The 19083-nt window shown below is 36.2% G+C and overlaps 5 protein-coding genes and 1 non-coding gene across 8 annotated transcripts; 4 read left to right on the forward strand and 2 right to left on the reverse strand.

Moving 5' to 3' along the window:
- The first annotated feature begins 21 nt into the window (after positions 1–21).
- LOC129573233 (39S ribosomal protein L44, mitochondrial) lies at positions 22–1313 on the forward strand. Its single transcript, XM_055453614.1, has 2 exons — positions 22–200; positions 281–1313. The coding sequence occupies exons 1-2, from the start codon at positions 125–127 to the stop codon at positions 1225–1227; spliced, it is 1023 nt and encodes a 340-aa protein (XP_055309589.1). The 5' UTR covers positions 22–124; the 3' UTR covers positions 1228–1313.
- On the reverse strand, positions 1301–5308 carry LOC129572910 (centromere protein J). Its single transcript, XM_055453056.1, has 3 exons — positions 4184–5308; positions 2277–4077; positions 1301–1877 (listed from the first exon to the last, which is right to left on the reverse strand). The coding sequence occupies exons 1-3, from the start codon at positions 5106–5108 to the stop codon at positions 1526–1528; spliced, it is 3078 nt and encodes a 1025-aa protein (XP_055309031.1). The 5' UTR covers positions 5109–5308; the 3' UTR covers positions 1301–1525.
- LOC129564727 (U4atac minor spliceosomal RNA) lies at positions 2039–2160 on the reverse strand. The gene has a single exon (XR_008687545.1). It is a non-coding gene; the product is annotated as a U4atac minor spliceosomal RNA (small nuclear RNA).
- A 22-nt stretch (positions 5309–5330) lies between the features above and the next one.
- Positions 5331–8353, forward strand: LOC129572993 (E3 UFM1-protein ligase 1 homolog). Its single transcript, XM_055453160.1, has 5 exons — positions 5331–5534; positions 5606–5928; positions 5991–7421; positions 7505–7643; positions 7723–8353. The coding sequence occupies exons 1-5, from the start codon at positions 5344–5346 to the stop codon at positions 8063–8065; spliced, it is 2427 nt and encodes an 808-aa protein (XP_055309135.1). The 5' UTR covers positions 5331–5343; the 3' UTR covers positions 8066–8353.
- Positions 8354–8627: 274 nt separating this feature from the next.
- LOC129573446 (neuroendocrine protein 7B2) lies at positions 8628–14195 on the forward strand. 3 transcript variants are annotated; one of them, XM_055454061.1, is made up of 5 exons: positions 8629–8782; positions 9832–9959; positions 10028–10304; positions 10401–10747; positions 10957–14195. In XM_055454061.1, exons 2-5 carry the CDS (start codon positions 9861–9863, stop codon positions 11023–11025), a joined length of 792 nt encoding a protein of 263 aa, XP_055310036.1. In that variant the 5' UTR covers positions 8629–8782; positions 9832–9860; the 3' UTR covers positions 11026–14195. The 3 variants fall into 3 exon arrangements, with proteins under 3 accessions (XP_055309951.1, XP_055310036.1, XP_055310132.1); XM_055454157.1 differs by having other exon boundaries at positions 10046–10304; XM_055453976.1 differs by having other exon boundaries at positions 8628–8782; positions 10046–11316.
- A 1116-nt stretch (positions 14196–15311) lies between these two features.
- On the forward strand, positions 15312–18411 carry LOC129573304 (lambda-crystallin). Its single transcript, XM_055453727.1, has 3 exons — positions 15312–17658; positions 17764–17950; positions 18088–18411. Exons 1-3 carry the CDS (start codon positions 17066–17068, stop codon positions 18247–18249), a joined length of 942 nt encoding a protein of 313 aa, XP_055309702.1. The 5' UTR covers positions 15312–17065; the 3' UTR covers positions 18250–18411.
- Positions 18412–19083: the final 672 nt, after the last annotated feature.

Genomic DNA, 19083 nt, shown 5'->3' on the forward strand with positions numbered 1-19083 from the left:
TGTCAAATGGTTTGACGTTCAGTCACACACATTCTTCAGTCTCGCCGAGCCCTTGTGCTTATGTTCGGGATTGAGCATCGTTTGAATTATTGTAAAAATTCGAGTTTGATTGCGAAAAAAAAACATGTCACGGTTACTTTGGAAGACAGTGAGAGCGTCCACAAAATGCCATTCATTCAATTTATTAGCGGTACCAGAAGGTACGATATCTTTTTTCATTTGTTTTTATCAATCATAACCTCAAAATCATCAGCGACCAAATAATTTTCTATTGTTTCAGCAATTAGTGGCACATCAACGCGGTCAATCAAACGATGGGTAGCACCAACCATTCGAGAGTTAAACAAGCGCAAAATCAAATATGCCGATAAATTGCCGCAAGTACATAAGCGATCGGGATTTATTGACTGGAACTTCAACGCGGAAATCTATGCATTTGGCAAGCGATTGAATGAGAATTTCGACTTGGTGCTCTTGGAACGAGCATTCGTGCAACGATCGTATGTAGTTCAAGAGGAGCTACGTCTCGAAAAACTCGGTATTGAAAAAGATGATTTGAATTTGCAAGATAATCGTGAATTAGCTGACAAAGGTTTAAAATTGGCAAAACGTTACGTTGAAACCTATTTGCGTTATCATTTGCCACAGTATCCAGATGAGGGAATTGATGCCATTCAAAATTATCTACTTTCGACCGAGAAATTGGCACATGTTTCGCAAAATTTGGGATCAAAAGAAATAATTTTGGCTGCCGAATACCCACCATCCGTTGAATCGTTGGCACAAACAATGTTGGCCATTGTCGGTGCGTTGGAGGAATCACAAAAAGATGGCAATCTTCAACGACCATACAATTTTGTACGAGATTTTATTTGCACACAATTGAATCAAGTCGATATCAATGAAGTGTGGAAAATTGAAAATCCATTCGAAGTACTGAAACAAGTTTGTGCCCATAAGAATATTAAAAACATTGAACCACGAATCATTGGTGATCTTAGCAAAAATTATATTCTGGCGTGCTGTCGAATCGGCATCTACGATGGTGATACCAAAAAACTACTCGGCACCGGTTTCGGCGATACATACGACAATGGCATTGAAACTGCTTCCATTGATGCTCTTTCGAAAATTTTCGGTTCATTCAATTTGCGACCATTCGACTACACAATCGCACCCGAGCATCTGTTTGGCAGCAACGAGAAAACGAGACAAATTGCCAACTGAACTAAAAAAAAATGTTAATTAAAAATAAAATCAAATATTGTTTGTAAATTAAATAGAATAAAACAAAACCGTATACAATTTTAAAATCCGTTCGTTATTTTTATTTGTGAGTTCACAAGAGTTTTACACCAATTTTTTGATTCTCAATCAGAATAAGTCCACATCAAAGTCAACGTTGAGTGTGTATGTGTATGTATGTGGGATATCTTTGTAAATGTAACGATGAATGGATGCTATTGTGACATTTAATTCTAAATAGGTTTTGACAATGTAGTTGAGCTAATGATAATGTGTTATTTTAAATGGAAATGGTTTCCGAGTCCATGATAAGTTTACCGTCTTTATTCTTCAACCGAACCCTACCGTTTGAGTATCTTGTCTCCTGGCTACCGTCTGGATAAACAATTTTCACTGTTCCATCGGGATATTCACGTCGTTTGTGACCATTTGCATGGATTTCCCGCTGCCCATTCGGTAGTAATAGCATACGTTCACCATTGGTCATTTGAATTGCATTCGATCCATCGGGATATTTCCATTCTTCTTTAATTCCTTCCTGTTGCTCTCTAGCTGGATTGCATATACGTACCGTCCCATTTGGGAAATATATTTCCACTTTGCCATCTTTGTAACGATGCTCAGTTTGACCACTGAAAAAAAGAAAGAGAAACGGAAATCATTTCTATACAATCTAAAACAAAGCAGCTGTTTCATTATCATTAATTCTAAGTTCAAATTTTCTGCACATTTCGTCATTCGGTATTCATTGGCAAAATCAATTTGTGCAATAGCTCTTTGTAAAGTAAAAGAGCTTTGCAAAAATTCCGCCAAAGCATACTCTTTAGCGGGGTTATTTTAAATTATTTGGGTGTCAGCAGCAATGCTCTCACTATACGTTCCTCGAGACATTATGCTCCCCAAGACAAGGATTATTCCTTACACACAATTCATCACTATGCTATCTAATATCTGCGTATACATTGCACTAGTGAATTATAAAATTGCGTGTAGTGAAAAAAGAAGAGACGAATGCATGCATTTGTACTCACTCAGGATATTCAAAAATTTCCAATCCATCCAAGTAAGTGGTTTGCCAGGTGTTTGTTTCGGCATAATAATACTTGACAATTCCTTCTTTGATGTCGGTTTCTTTGATGTCTTTGTTGAAGTACAGCATGCGAATGCACATTCCGTCGGCTGAGATTTTCTTCAAATTACCATTTTGATACCACACATCTTTGCTGCCATCGGGATTTTCAATGACGCGTTTCATTCCAGTGCTAATATTGTCTGATTCATCGCATTGATTTGACTTGTGTTTGTTGTATTCCTCCTCATCGGCGCTGCTGAATCGGTCTTTTTGGACTGAATTGGCGAAATAGTTGGATTTATCCTCGTGCGATGAACTCTCACTATTTTCACCTTCCGAAACGTTCGAACTGGAACAAAGTTCGTATGCAATTTTTTCCGTGCTTTCACTTCGCAAATTTGGCACACTGTTTGAACGTTCACGATTCCCTTTCGACGATTCACGATGACATGTCACTTTGGCCACAACGGTTTTGTGGGCATTCATATTGGAGCACTTTTTCACACCACGTCGCAATGTCTTCTCGTTCACACCATCTTTTTCGTTCTCCCGCTGGTTGTCATGCTCATTCGAATGGGACAGTTTCGAAATACTTTTGTTGATTTCTGTTAAAATTTTGCTATTGCTCTGACGTCTCAATCGCATATTCTCCGCTTCCAATTTCTTATTCTCCCGTTGCAGGCTTTCCAATTCGATTCGCGTTTCTTTCAAATCCTTTTCGACGTTCCGTAACTGTGCCCGTATTCGGCCCTGTGCACTGACATGTTTCTGTTCCCGAGCACTGAGCTCCGCTTCATGATTGGCACACTTCTCTCGCAAACGCACCAGCTCATCCTTTTCACTTTGTGTTATTGCGCGACCTTCTTTCATCTTTTTCTCCCATTTGGATTTTTCGTCCAACATTTTCAACCGTTGATCATGCATGTACATTTCAAAGTTGATGCGTTCATTTTCCATGCGCTCTTGTGCGGCTCGATGCTCTGCGTCGTAATTCAATCGAATTATGTCATATTCACGGATCAATTTGGTAAGCTCGTTATTTTGTTGGCGGAACGAATGAATCTCTCGTTCCAAACTCTGCATACGCTCTTGCAGCTTACTCTTTACCTCGGCATCGTCCGTTTCGTTCAAATGATGTGCCGTGGCTTCTTCATCGTCACAATTGGAATTCATATCTGATATTTCGAAATCTTTGGCAACGCTCAATCGATTCTGGAACTTTTGCTTCAGTCGTCTATCAAATAACTTTTCCTTGAACTTTTTAAATGAATCCGATGAGTTTTCATGTGGACTGGATGTTCTTGGCACATCGTAAATATTTTCAGCCATCATCTGACTCCGATCATCCTTTTCGATGGTCAACGCTCTCGAGTGGAAACGGACATGTTTCGATTCGTCGCCCATACTACTATCACTACTAATGCTGTGCTGAAAATTCTCTTCTTCCTCCTCCTCTTCTTCTTCTTCAATGTCACCGAAATTTCGATGGCTCATGTAATTTTTTGGCGATAAATTGAGGCCCACTTTGAACTTTAGCACCACATTATCGTCACGTCTTCCTCGGTCCATTTCTAACGCACTTTGATTTTTATCAAAATCCTGTTCCAATTGCACAAAATGCTTTAGTTCGTTTATCTCGTCCTGCTGGAACTGTACTCGCTCCCTGGTTGGTGTGTCCAATAAGATTTTTGTGGCCGGTGACAATAAACTTGGTCGTTTAATTCTCGGTACAATTGCTTGCTCTACACTCCGCGCAACATCTAGCGAATGACAATAAAAATTTAAATGTTATAACTCAGTGTGTCAACATAGCCTACTTAAAAACACGTATTGCGTCAACTTTAAATCGCAGTAACATCCATTTACCTTGATTGTACTGATGCAGAACCTCATTCGACGATGACAATGGTTTCACTTTGTTTGCCGTCGCGTTTGGTTTCAATTTCAATTGCAACGTTTGTGGGCTGGGTCGTTTTGTTGTTTCTCTCACTGTTTTTCGGTTATTTTCACTTTGACTCCGATTGTGGATAGAATGATCTTTTGCATTGTTTTGTTGTCCTTCGAACGTTTCAGCCACCCCTACGCCTGCAGTTGATGTTATTGTATCATTTGTTGGGATTTCCTGATGACGTTGTTTACGCAATTGTTGCGATTGCGCATGTTTTTGCATCCGCCGTGCATATTTATATTTTGGCAGATTGTCCAAACGGAAGGCATCTGGAGAAATTTTAAAGCGATTTTTCAACCCTTCACCGCGTTTTAAATACGGCCGTTTCGGAATGTTTGCATTGTCTTCGTGTTGGTGGTGTACATCGCGTCTTGGCGAATGGTTTGCCAAATTTTCGATGATTTTTTGCAATTGATTGATTGAGGGTGAGTTTAGTTCCAGTGGTTTTTGTTCTATCGAAGGATTGGAATCGTTGAGATGTGTTTTTGGTGTTTCATAAATGTTATTCATCACTCTCGGTTGTTGCTGTTGTTGTTGATTGTGTTGAACGCCAAAACTCGATTCGGCTGAATAGGCACCAGCGTCTTGTAAACTGGATTCGTCAGCATTCAGCCCGAACAGAGCGTACAATTTTTGTTTTTCCAATTCTAACATTTTTTGTTGATCCAATTGATTTTCAACCAATGATTTACGCTGCGATTCCTGCCATAATCGCAATTCGTTCAATCGAGCCAGTATCATGTCTTCATTGTTCATCCCATTCTCAATATCATTGTTTACACTCGCATTTCCATCCACAGTCGATACGCTCGAATTGAATAGCGATATTTCATTTGCCGCCATTTCTCTCGCTTTATTTTTTACATCGAATAATCCAATTTCAATTGATTCTATTCCAAAATACTAGACAATTTTTACACAATAAAATATCGTTTTCACATAAACAAAATACATTAACAATAGATTCGTTTGAAATACATAAAATCAACCATGAAGTTGGCTCTAGTTTGCGCGGCAATACTTCAATCGGAATGTTGAATTGTGATGACGTTTCGTTATAATAGCAAAAAGTTGTCAAATGTCAAATACTTTCTTTGACATCGACTGCAGTGAAACTGACGGAATTTGCCACGACAAATTAATTCCGAATAGATTGGAGTGCATAAAATTATTATTGAAAAGAAGAAAAAAAATGTCTTCAGACTGGGATGAAATTCGAAGATTGGCCTCCGATTTTCAGAAGGTGCAATTGTCTTCAACATTGCAAAGGTAGGAATAATTCAAAGGGAAAACAGAAGAAAAACTAACGAACGAATCCATTTTTTTCGTCTTATCGATAGACTTTCGGAACGAAATTGTGTTGAAGTCGTTTCATTGTTGATCAAACAAGGCCTTATCAATGTGGTATATACGACCGATGGCAAGGAATACATCACGCCGGAGCACCTGCAAAAGGAGGTGGAAGATGAGCTTTATGTGCACGGTGGCCGTGTTAATTTGGTTGAATTGGCACAAATATTAAATGTTGACCTGTTTCACATCAATACGATCGCTGAGCGAATCTCAAAAGAGCGTGATGATTTGTACTTAATCTTGGGCCAACTTATCGATGAAACATACCTGCAAAGGATCGCCATTGAGATCAATGAAAAATTAGCGCAAGGTCATCTAAAATTTATTAAATAATTTCTTGTTCTCGAACTAAAAAGATTCATTTTATTGTAGAAGGTGAAATTTCCGTCTCCGACTTGACCATTCAATTCGATTTGCCATCGGAGTTTTTGTTGGCTCAAGTGATGGAAAAATACTTGGGCAAACTGATTAAAGGACGACAAGATTCGACTGATTCTCGCATTTTCTTTACTCCGACCTACATTTCACGGTGCAAAGCCAAAATCCGTGGCGGTTTGCTTGCTCTAACCCATCCAACATCGACCGCCCAAATCATTCAGCAAATTGGTGTGCAAGAACGTATTTTCTTTACCTTATTCAATGAAGTGAATCCGGCTGGTGTGCTTACATCAAAACAACATGGTGCTCAGTATATTCCGCACGTGTATACGAAAAACCAGCGTGAGTGGGTCGAATCATTCTATAAACAAAACTTCTACTTGGAATATGATGCAGTTAATCGATTGGGAGTGTCCGATGCCAAGGGTTTCATAAAACGAACCGTTGGCAATGAACCGATAACATTCTTATCAAAATGTTGCTTGGGACAACGGATTCTCGATCAAATTGAATCATCGCTGGATGAATGCATTTCAACTGGGTCATATTTGGATGTGGGTTCGATTTTACCATCGATTATGTCCGAAGAGGATATTGAAGGTGTCATTGATGCCGTACTCACACCAATCAAACAGAAGCAAACACTATTATTCGGTACAACCATTTTAACTACGCAGTTCATTGATGGTTTGCTGAAACCATGCCATGAATTGATTGAGAAAAATGCCAAACAATCGGTTGAAACGGGCAAATATCAACAATACATCGCTGAAAAGCAAATGAGCTCCGGTCGAAATGCTGATATCGACACATCGGATCGCAAATCAGATCGGAAGGATGAAAGACGTCGCAAGGCAACTGGAGGCAAAAGTGGCGGCGGTGCTCAAGGACGTGAAACAAAAACCAAGTCTACAAAGAAATTGTATCGGGCCAGCGATCGTGGACATCAGTCGGATTCCGAAGAAGAAACATTTAATAGCAAAAAGAAAGAGGGACCAACCATCGAATTGATTTCGCTGAAAGAAATTAAGCACATTCTGGACGAGCAACTCGAACCCGAAGGTTTGGATGATTTAAGCGAACTCATAGCAAAACAATACTATCCATCACTAACAAAATTATCGCTCGAAATTGCCCATCAACTCTACGAGATTTCATTGCAAAACACCACCCAAAATCAACGTCAAACTCACGCTGCTTTGCAAACAAAATTGAACGAGCTATTGGTTAATGTTCGTTTGTATGAAAAAGGGCTGCATTTGTTATCGGCCGATTTGCAAGGTCAACTTGTGAAATACTTGCTCAAAACTCACGGCACTGATGTTTGCAACGATATCTTTTTCTATGTTGCTGGCGAATGCAACCTCAACTTTGTCGACGTCAACTTAAAGCCCGAGCAACGAGCGAAAATTGCACAGGACTGTGGTAAATATTTTCCACTTCTGTTTATCAAACAAAAAACATTTCTTAGAAATAAATCACAGAGTTTTTTTTTCTTTGAACTACAGGTCAAGAATACAAAGCAGCGTTGACGGCACTGAATAAAGCCATTGCCGGTACATCAATCGAAGAGTTCTTGGAAGCAGCAGAAAACGCCCTTGAGGCATGTGGCATGATATTGAAAAAAATTGATAAGAAGAAAGACAGGTACGTAATGGGAAATTTTTTCTATTCATTTTATATAGTACGTTTCTGAATGGTGTGCTTTTCTTTATTTCATTCGCAGAAATTTGATATTGTGTCACAAACACGCGCTTTTAGAGCAATTATCAAAATGTAATGACCCAGCGCTCAGTCTTCATTTGGCCGTGCTTGTTATCTTCACCATTTCGACGCAATGTATGCTGCACGCTTCTGGAAAATTTGTTTCATCGATATTGAGTTTCCTTCAACCGTCATTGTCTCCTGAACAGAGCTCGGCATTGACGGAATTCCATGATTTGGTATTGAAACTATTGTCAGAATCGGACGACACCAAGCTCATTTCCGAAGAACTGCAAAAGAAAATGGAAAAAATTAAGAACATTGCCAGCACATACAAGAAGAACGGCACCACAGCAGCCGATTAAAACCACCTACATATTGCGCTATCGATCGGATTTTTTTTTGATTTTCTTATGAATCAAATCCATTATCGACGTATTTGAATGGCTTAAGTAGCAAAGTAATTGATTGATTGATTGGCTTGGATTATTTTTGCAATACAGTTTGAATCATCATATGTTCCACTTGAAAAAAAAAATATATTCAGACAATCAATGATGCAATCACAAAGTTGTTGTTGCTATTTTATTGAGAAATGTTCTTAAGTTTCCTTTTATTTTACAAATAAATCATCCAATTTTCTCCAGAAAAAATGACCTAATTTTCCATTGCACGAGTTTTCAATTAAGAAGAACATTTTCGGCGAATTTTGCCTAGCATGCCGTCCATATGTGAGAGAAGATAAGGAAAATAGCGCGTCATTTGTACAGCAAACACAGCATGCAAACCACTCGCAATTCACACAAACCATCCATCCATCGTGTCTACGTCATCGTTCATTCATTCATGCAGAATTGTAAGCATTGTTGTTGTGTTTTTTTGGTGCTTGTAAATGTAACGCGCGCGCACCACAATTTTCATCCCACACATTTTGCTATCTACCACAGCAGAATGTCAATCGGGTGATGTGGAGTAATTTCATAACTCTGCTGTTGCTTCATGACAGCGGAGACACAGTTCCTTTTTTCCTTTGATTTCCTTTTTTGTGCAGGCGAAAAGTAAAATCAACACTCAACAGAAATGTAAGTCAAATTCAAGTATTTCGTTCATAGCATTTGGTTTTTGTTCATTTGCAATTTGTGTTTGATTCGAGATAGAAAGTGCAATAAAAATGGTTTAATTATTAATTTCCATCCCGTGAAAATTAGTATACATAAGCTGCGTGAAATTACTTGGAAAAACACACGAATTTGGGTTAAAAGTGTTAAAGTGTGCCATTTTTTGACTAGTTTTTCAAACATATTGTAAATAAATTTGACGGAAACGTTCCGGAATTCAGTGTTTAGAGAGAAATCTGTTTGAGAAAAATACTAAAGCGAATGACGTCAAATTCCAACGTCAATTTTATCGATTTTCCATTCAAATAAATGTATATATTTATTTTATTGAATTAGCAAATGCAAATACCACTTTTTATCGTAAACACAGTGTTTGGATAATCAAAGAATCCATTATTGTCATACATGTACAATTTACTTTTCGCTATGGCTCGTGTGAGACATTTCAAAAGGGCTGCGTCGTATGGAAATTACAGCGCCGATTGTTCATCATGAATGGAAAGCATGATACATCAAATACTTGAAAGTCTAGAGCATACATGCAGAGACGCGCGTTCATTGTATCATTCCGCACCATATATGTATACAAATAGTAATCATGAAGGGTGGCTTCTTTCCACATTCAAATTATATATCACTCGATTCGTTGAGATTTCTTTTTTTTTCCTGTTCTGCACAACGACATACGTCAACATATTGTCAACAGGTGCCGTGAAACCCGAAAAACTACCCAATGTTTTTCTTTGTATTTTGCGTTCGTACCACTTTCAGCTTTCAACTTTATTTTTTCAGGCTAATACAAATGTAATCGTAAAACCGTAATTGAATAACGCTGCCTCACAAATCGATTACATAATGTTGGCATAAATAAACGCTAACATTTTCATAAATAATATATAGCTTGATGTATTTATCATTCACTGTTGATTGATTGCCTTTCTTTCTCGGCCTGACACAGTCGATAATTAGTTTCTCGAAATAAAATCGAACGATTCTTTCATTTTCCGCAACAGTTGTTCGTAAACCAATTGCTTTGTGCAACATGCACAAGCGATATGTTAACACGTTAGTGGTCCTGTTTGTCTGTGCCGTTTTTTCAACATTTGGCGCAGATGGATACCTATCCACACAAGCCGTGAAGGTAGGTCCTACGATGATGACGATGCCGATAAATGATTCAATTTAGTGTCAAAATTATATTTAAAAAAGCTATTTGTTTCCATTCAGGATCCATATATATCGGATCTTTTGTTGCACGAAATTGTGAATCGTATGGGAAAGGGTTTGAGCGATGTTAGCGACTCGTACCTTGAACCCATGCCCGATTTGCCCGTAAAGGAAATGCCGTCACGATTATCATTGATGGCGCGTGCAACAAAAGACCTCGAAGCCGAACAATTGGACTATGATTCTATATTGAATGGTGAACGCACTGGCCATCCAAGCATGCGTGACCAGGAATATTTAGAACACTCGTCACTTTTTGGTAAGTCATTTGGTCACTTTGAATGTGTGTTTGCGCAACAAATTGTGTCCAATGAAACGAGAGTTGAAAAAATACCAAATTCATTCGAATATATAGGTCATATAGCTGTGACCGGGGGTCAGGGCGAAGTCGGACAACAATACTTCAAGCTAAAACCAAAAACAGATGCTTCTCTGCCAGCCTATTGTAACCCGCCCAATCCATGCCCCGTTGGTTACTCTGAAGAACAAGGATGCATAAATGACTTCGAAAATACGGCCGCATTCAGCCGCGATTATCAGGCGGCACAAGAGTGCATGTGTGACGGTGAACATATGTTCGATTGCCCCGGTCCAAAGGATTCAAGCAAAGGCATCCGACAAATGAACTCCGACCTCGAAAGTTTCTTGGCACGACAGTTTGGCGATAAGAACTTTATGGCTAAAAAATACCAGGGCTATAAGGTGAGCTACGTGTAGTTTTTATATGTTTTTTAGCAAAGTTTATCCACTTAGAAGTTATTCTCTTCATTCAATTTAATTTTATAAACCCAGTTTATTAAAGTTAGAGTTGAGTAAGTTTAATTAAAACCGGGTTTGATTGCAATTTATTGTCATTATGTTTGAGTTTTTTAATTAATTTCAATTTTCATTATTGTTTGTGCTGAACGAAGGAAGAGAATCCATTTTTGACGGGCCAAAAACTACCAATTGCCGCAAAAAAGGGCCATTACTACTTCTAAACAAGATATAAACTGCTCTGGAACTTTGATGACTTGACCATGATGATCTCATAACGGACAATGATTTGATATTTAATGAAATTTAACCCGGACTTTACGTTGATGACCATTGGCTTATCTAAAAACAGGTTAAACGATGTCTGCTCTCACCGACATTTTCGTTTTATTTAAATTAGGCGTAAACATAGACATTAAGTTCCTCATTCTACATATAAATTATATGAATATATATTAACCAGCATATGAAAATTATAATCAATATTAACCAGAAGTAAACAAAAAATCATAAAATGAAAGATTCACATACTAGAGCATGGCTAAATACATGCAAATGTGTTGCGTTTGTCAGTGTATTTGATTGTGAAGAAGGAAGACGTTGGTCGATGCATCATTTTCGCCTGTATGTAGCCATGGTCCACATTCTACGCTTGCATTGTATAGTATTTATATAACTGTGTAATCAAATGAAATAAGTAATTGATGATAAATTCATCAGTGCATATAAACATAACCAGTGAATGATGGTAGTGTAATTGAATGTACCCAAAAAACAAATTACACTGCGATTTCAATTCCACTCAAACAACAACAACACACCTAAATTGAATTGGAAGTGAAAGGCGCACCTTTTGAAACTAATAAAACACTTTCGGTAACAACAACAACAAAAAGCAAAAACAAAAACCCTGATGATAAAACTCTTCATTTAAAAGAAATTGAAAACGAAAATATGTTTGATTCGATTCATTCGAAGAGACAAATTATTGTTTGAAGAGATCAAAACAACCAGAACAATGTTGATCATATATATTTTAAAGAAGGCTTTTTATCAACAACCCAACAACAACATACAAACATTTTGACGTGAAACACGCGCCATTTGTTTGCCACTATCAACCCATTCCATAAGTAATATTGACATCATTGGGATTTGGTTGATGGCATTTTTGGATTGAACAACAAATATCCATTTTTTGTCACATTCAATAAAGAAAGAAATTCGAATGTGATCAAACGCAACGGTGAACCACTTTCAACATCCGAATCGTACTTGGCATCTCAGCACAAGCTGTTCAGCCGCACACTGTGTAACAAGCCATCGATTTGCGAGTACGATAAATTCTACTTATAATTTCCCTAATTTGTGATGAGACCCCCTTGCGGTTTACCGTTGTGATACTGTCTCATTTTTTGCTATTTTTGTAAACGTATTTTCCATTTTTTCTAAATCTATCGTTAAGTTGAATGTTCGATTTTCATTTTTTTTTCTTTTTAATTTTTCGACATTTGTCGTTGACGAGTTTGCAACTCGGATTTCCACGTTTATTTTCAAAATGATATAAGCACAACAGTAATTGCTTTTATTATTTATTCATTCACCAATTATTGGTTTTGTTTTGTGAATGTGAAAATTCGAAATCCAGATTTTTGTCGAAATTTAACCTTTACTTGTATTTAAAAAAAAAAAAAGAAGAAAAAAAAATCCAGCCACAAAAAAAAACATTTCCATTTGATTTTCATTCATTTTTTGATTTTTATTTCGAAATTATTCTTTTTGTTGCGGCTGATACCGTTGTGATTCTCAACAAAATTGAAAGAAGAAGAAGAAATCAATCCAACGGAACATCATGACATGCACTGACAACAACAAACGAATAAAAATAAACTTTATTCAATAAAGAAAGAGAAAAACAATGACAAAGGAAAAAATGATTGGAAAATGAACTCTCATCTGAAATCTCACCTCTTTTAGAAGCCACACAAAAAGTGTCTCATAACTTAAATTTAACCATACCAAAAAAAGAACACATAAAAATAAACCAGTAACAAACCACTGAGTTTATATATTTGAAGAAAAAAAAATTATTTGAAATTAGCCGTAAAACACAAAAATCGATTGACATCAATCAACAAGAACAGATGAGCTCGAATGTATTTTAAGTATAATAATTGAAACCATCTTGATATTTGATTAATCGTCTTCTCGCCATATTTATGTTTAGTAGTTTGTTTATCAATTTTTTATTCATGCCCTGTCCTTACAAATTCCAAATTCATTGGGATTGATTTATGTCAAAACTATTCTATCTTTGATTGCGCCTCCTTTACCCATTTCAGAGGTGGTGGTTAGGTGAGTTCTAATGAAATTGGAATTTATGAAGGATCTATATATTTGTGTTTTTAAATTAGAAATTTGCCATCTTTTTTAACAATTGTAATTGGTCGTTTTGAATTAGCTATTCAGTCTATTCTATTCAATTCGCTTTTCCAAAAGAAACAAAGTAAAAAAGACAACATTTCCAATTTTCAAACATAATATTTATTTTATATATATATGAAGCCAAAATTTTAAAAAAATCTTCAAAAGTTTTTTCAAATATTTTGGTTTTTATCAAACCAAAAAAAAAAAAAACAAAATAAAAACAAAATACTAAGTAAACTATTTATTCCAAAATTGACGATAATATATATTTGCAAAACACAAGCCAGTTTTATCGTGAGGACAGCATGCATTTTGAAGAGATTCATCATGTTGCGAATCAACATCTACAAGAAAAAACAAACAAAACACTATATAAATGAATAACCAAACCCACAAATATTTATAAAGTTATTAACCAGAATTGAAATGCATATGCTTTTATGTATATATTTATATACCTATATCAATTTCCAACCAGTTAAATTTATATATTACAAAAGGTACCAGCAAATTCATCCCCTTTTATCCATTTATTAACCAGAGAATTTTATTGATGTTTTTATTCGTCATTTAGCATCTTTGATTTTGTCTTTTTGGTCTTCAACACAAACTAATTCGATGTTATAGTTAAACTCAATGTCCTGTCTAGATGTGCAAATTTGTGTATCATGTCATGTATCAAAATATTGATTATTAAAGTTTATTTCCGCCCCCAAAACAAAAACAAAGAGAACAAACTTTATTATCAGAATGATTTATTGAATGCACTTCGATACAACAAACATTAAAACACAATAACTGCACACACATACAAATTACATAGTGTTTTAAATTCGGATTTTGATAAAATCAACTCTCAAATCTCACAGAAATTGAAACACCTATGAATATTCACACCAATAATGTAATCGAATTGAGTGTAACATACAAATATATTATATTACAATAAACGTATTTTTCTCCTAAATTTAGCGGCGATTTTCAATTATTCTTTAGTGTAGTTTAAGGTATTTGCTTTGTCCATTGATGTAAGCTATAGCATATCATAATGGAAACTATAGTTTCTTGTAATCTGTAGACAATTCAAGAGATTTGAGATGATTGAAGCTTATCGTGTGTTAATTTTCGATTCAATATACGCTTTTGGGCAAAGTTTCGTTGCGAGAAGTATAGTAAATCTTTGTGTCATCGATTGGTAACGTAGCTCATGTCCAAATCCTCGTTCATATCAAAACCATCGAATGTAAAGCAATATGGTAATTGAAATCACAACGCAATTGGAAGAAATTTGTTCTCTAATTAAACTTGAAGAGTGAGACAATGGCGTGATAGAAGCTTATTGGAATTGAGTGTAGGCAAACTATTAAACGTGGGAACCATTCGAATTGGTTTTACACATTTAAAGATGCGATCAGACACTAATTTCTAGAACGAAATTGAAATTATCGCATACAATTTGAAGAAAAAAAGAAATATTTCGACCTTTACCATTCAAATAATAATTGCTTACCCGGCCTGAAATATTGTAAATTGTTTTTGTCGCCTTTGAGCGTTTAATCGATCTTTGAGAGTGATTAAAATATACACAGTTGAATTATTGATTTGCTCTGTCTCGAATATAAAAAAGGGTACAAATCTTATGGTTTCGCCATCTGTTATATATTTGCCTGGATTTCACTAGCTATTCAAATTATTTTCCACGGTAGTGAACAAATGTTCTGGCCATCAACATCATTTTTTCCGGGTGAAATCAGTGAAAATCGTATAATATTTTGGATAGTTTTCGTATTTCAAGGATTTGCTGGCTTGGTTTTGGTCCTTGCTCTTTTCGCCTCGGATACGTATGGCATCATCATGATTATTGATGTGTTATCATCGAGGCTTAGAAATCTTGGATCAGAAGAAATACAAAAGGATACAGCTGGAACAGCGTCAACATCTTCAAATGCTTCACGAGCTGTCGATGCCATCCCTGAATTGATCAAATGTGTCAAGACATTCTAGACTTGTTTAAGGTAAACGATGTGAAAATATTCTGAGGTAATTTTAATTCCTTATAAAAGTTCTTCGTCTTTCAGTTTCGGTGATTTATTAGAAGACACCATGTCGATGGCATATCTGTTTCAATTCAGCGTGAGTGGCGTCATTTTGTGCGTTTGTGCTTTCCAAATCTCCGTGCTCAAATTGTCTCTAGCTCTATGAACCTGAGATAATATTTCTTTCAGATTACTTAGTCTGAGTTTTCGACATTTGCATTCATTATTATCTTCTTTCTGTGCATGTTCATTGAAATCGTATACGTAATCTATACGTTGTTTCTTCGATCGATTTTGTTATACAAAAGTATTAGGCTCACTGAAGCCGCTTTTCATTCAAATTCGATTGAACAGAGCCCATAGTTCAAACGGTTGCTTTTGATGTTCGTCCAAGGAACCAGCAGACCAATTCGGATTTATGCTGGCGGATTATTTGAGTTGAATAAATTTTTATCGGTAAAATTCATCGTTCTGACAAAAACTAAATTTAATTCTAAATGAACATTTTTTCTTGAAAAATTAGTCCGTTCGAATGGCCTATTCAATGTTTGCGCTGCTTCGTAACATCCAGCACGTTTAATATTGTCGCTTCCGCCACACTTTCGACGTACTCAACGACAACCCTATCAAATCAAATGGAGTGGAGTTTTTGCTAAGCAAAACAATCATCTCAAAAATTTTCAAACAACATATCAAAACAATTACTTGCACAAAATGAAAATATGATAGACCCTCTGTGGTGTTATCACCTCGTTGTAGATCTATTTTTAACTTTCATACGGTAGCAATTGTGCAACACAACGCATCAATAATAATTAAGCCAAAATGACACAGTCACAAACTGAAATTTTAGCATTTGGTGACTGGCTCATTATTGCTCGCCTGTTTTTATTACATAATAAAGTTCTTATTGAATGAATTTATGATGATAAGGGCAAAAGACGTAGAAAAACCACTTGTTTGATAGGCGGTTCTGCGGTAAACAAAGACTTTTAGACAAGACACAACAAAAATTCAACAAACTGGTATCAGTATTTTCATACCTAAAACTAATTACAACTACAAGGACACATGTATTCATTCATATCAAAAGGGACAACAGATTGCTTGGCCGTAATGATTGTTTTTTGTATACAAGCCGGGAGAATTTGAATCTCTTCCGTTGATAAGAGATTGAAATAAATATTTTACCGTTTAATTTTGATAATGAACAATGACAAAAACATTTTTACTCCATAGTCCATACACTAGAAATTATCTGTTCCTAACCGCTTTGCAAGCGAGTAGGATCCAAATAGGCAGAGCTGTTATAGGCACCCAATCGGTGCCGGCACTTAAATTTTGAGTGCCGCACCTAGTACAATCACAAAAAATAAATTTCGATAATTTATAATTTAATATTTTTTTCAGCAATATAAAATCATATTATTTCTTTAAAACAATAGCAAATTTGAAAAAATTTCAAAAATACTCAAGAATTATACTTTCAAAAAGAGCTCGGTGCCGCACCGATTCAAGTGCCCGCACTTTTGCAGTGCCTATAACAGCTCTGCAAATAGGCAATTACAAGAGTACGACGATTAAATTTAATCAGAAAACAAAGTTCCTGCACTGATACGAATGATTATTATTATTCTTTTCGAATGCGTTTGCTTCATATGTTAGCTATATATTTTGCGACTTCACGAGGAAATCAGCAGAATTGTCGTGACAGTATCGTTGAAAGGGTCACACCCATCAAGTGCAATTTGAATAAGTTTGTTGAGTGTTGTCTTTTTTTAAAAAAATTTTTTTAGTCAGAATGTCGGTAAAAAATGAGAAAATTGGAATTTTCGGTAGTGGTTTGATCGGTGGATCATGGGCCATGATATTTGCAAGTGTTGGCTACCAAGTGCAGATTTACGATATTGTACCTGAGCAAATTAGTGGTGCACTCAAGCGTATCGAAAATGAATTGAAGCAGTTGGAAAAAGAGAATATATTGCGTGGCACTTTAACAGCCCAACAGCAATTCAAATGTATCACTGGCACCACCGATATTAAGGAATTGGTGAAGGGAGCGGCTTATATTCAAGAATGCGTCCCAGAAAATATTGAGCTCAAACGAAAAATCTACGCCCAATTGGATGCTATCCTCGAAGATCAAACCATTCTCGCCAGTTCGACGTCGACGTTTTTGCCGTCTGTGCTAAGTGCTGAAATGAAACGCAAAAGCCAAGTGATCATCGCGCATCCTGTTAACCCACCGTACTATGTACCACTGATTGAAGTTGTGCCAGCACCATGGACAAAACCAGAAATCGCACTCAAAACCAAGCAACTGTTGCTGGATGTTGGCCAAAAACCCGTTCTATTCACTCGAGAAATTGAAGGTTTTGCTGTTAATCGAGTGCAGTAAGGGTTTTCCATACTTATTTTTAACATCATTATTATGATTACTTTGCCATATTGGTTGTTAAAGCTCCAGATAATTAAAATTTACGATGTTTTTCATTCTAGGTATGCCATATTAAACGAAGTCTGGCGTTTAGTTGCCAGCGGTGTGTTGAATGTTCGTGATATTGATTCAGTTATGTCCGATGGCTTGGGAATGAGATACGCATTTTTGGGACCGCTTGAAACTGCCCACTTGAATGCCGAAGGATGGGCGAACTATTGCGATCGGTACCACCAATCCATTTATGATGTAAGATATGAATGAATTTCATGATTTCAACTTCGCCTAATAATGTTATTTTGATGTTGTTTCTAAGCACCGATATTCAACGGTCCAGTCTCTTTATGAATTCTTGATAAACATACTCTTTTTTCATTCAAATGCAGGTCAGCCAAACGTTTGGTGAAATTCCAAAAATGGAAGGTCCTGTTGTTGCTGAAATTGCAAAACAATTGGAGGAAATGTGCCCAATAAACAAACTGCCAGCGCGACGTGAATGGCGTGACAATTGTCTGACCCAACTCAGTCAACTCAAAAAGAAAATCTAAATTGTAATTCAACTACTGGATAGTTGTAAAATTATATAATGACGATATTTTTTTTCTAAACTTTTCCTTTTGACGATAATTTCAACGTATATTTTATAGATTCAGTTAAAATCTGTTTGTAAACTCACATCAAAGTAAAATGATGAAATCGAATTGAAAAAATGTGAGTGCAATGATTTGACCTTGTTTGATAATACAGCTAGCGAGTCGCTTAGAGTAAGATAGCCTGTGAAAACATTTGATTTACCCATCACGTAATCGGTTTTCATGTGGAATTACGATTTTGCTATCAGCCCGCTTCATTTTATTTACTTCATACTGTTTGTTTCGAATTCATGATTATTATTTATTTAGCTCAATACTGCATGGAGAATATTCCAAAGCGTTTTATTATTAAATTTACGGTAGGCAATATATTATTTATGCAAAACTAAGAAATACACCGAAAGAAACGTTGACTGAGGCATGATAAAGTGTGACACAATGGTTGCATAGTATGATACTATACAATTAGGAATTTCCATTGCCGATTTTACCTTGAATCCATCGCTAAACCACATTAAGAATCGACTTACAAGTCTGAGTGTAATAATGATTCATTACCTTTTGATTGTAATTGTAAATCCAATGGGCATGTGAAACCAAACCAAACCAAACATAACCTCTCGAAAAAATTTATTGAGGATATTCCAAACCGTTTACCATTAACAGGAAAAAAATACGAAACAGTAATTGTGAAGTGTTTCGATTATGAATCGATACGCTGTCAGCTGTGCTATCTGTGCCAATCAGCCATTGTGATTTTATCGATCTTTGTAAATGTATAAACAAGTT

The sequence above is a fragment of the Sitodiplosis mosellana genome, unplaced genomic scaffold (genome assembly GCF_009176505.1).
Source record: "Sitodiplosis mosellana isolate CC-2019 unplaced genomic scaffold, AAFC_SMos_1.0 Smas_scaffold_1, whole genome shotgun sequence".
In the NCBI taxonomy this organism is placed as follows: Eukaryota; Metazoa; Arthropoda; class Insecta; order Diptera; family Cecidomyiidae; genus Sitodiplosis; species Sitodiplosis mosellana.

Coding starts and splice junctions, on each gene's coding strand:
- LOC129573304 (XM_055453727.1), top strand. CDS start 17,066: ATGTCGGTAAAAAATGAGAAAATTGGAATTTTCGGTAGTGGTTTGATC. Junction 17,659..17,763: donor TTTGCTGTTAATCGAGTGCA/GTAAGGGTTTTC, acceptor TTTTCATTCTAG/GTATGCCATATTAAACGAAG. Junction 17,951..18,087: donor ACCACCAATCCATTTATGAT/GTAAGATATGAA, acceptor ATTCAAATGCAG/GTCAGCCAAACGTTTGGTGA.
- LOC129573233 (XM_055453614.1), top strand. CDS start 125: ATGTCACGGTTACTTTGGAAGACAGTGAGAGCGTCCACAAAATGCCAT. Junction 201..280: donor TTTATTAGCGGTACCAGAAG/GTACGATATCTT, acceptor CTATTGTTTCAG/CAATTAGTGGCACATCAACG.
- LOC129572993 (XM_055453160.1), top strand. CDS start 5,344: ATGTCAAATACTTTCTTTGACATCGACTGCAGTGAAACTGACGGAATT. Junction 7,422..7,504: donor GAAAATTGCACAGGACTGTG/GTAAATATTTTC, acceptor TTTGAACTACAG/GTCAAGAATACAAAGCAGCG. Junction 7,644..7,722: donor ATTGATAAGAAGAAAGACAG/GTACGTAATGGG, acceptor TTTCATTCGCAG/AAATTTGATATTGTGTCACA.
- LOC129572910 (XM_055453056.1), bottom strand. CDS start 5,108: ATGGCGGCAAATGAAATATCGCTATTCAATTCGAGCGTATCGACTGTG. Junction 4,078..4,183: donor TCTGCATCAGTACAATCAAG/GTAAATGGATGT, acceptor GTCATTCGCTAG/ATGTTGCGCGGAGTGTAGAG. Junction 1,878..2,276: donor GAAATTTTTGAATATCCTGA/GTGAGTACAAAT, acceptor TCTTTTTTTCAG/TGGTCAAACTGAGCATCGTT.
- LOC129573446 (XM_055453976.1), top strand. CDS start 9,861: ATGCACAAGCGATATGTTAACACGTTAGTGGTCCTGTTTGTCTGTGCC. Junction 9,960..10,045: donor TATCCACACAAGCCGTGAAG/GTAGGTCCTACG, acceptor GTTTCCATTCAG/GATCCATATATATCGGATCT.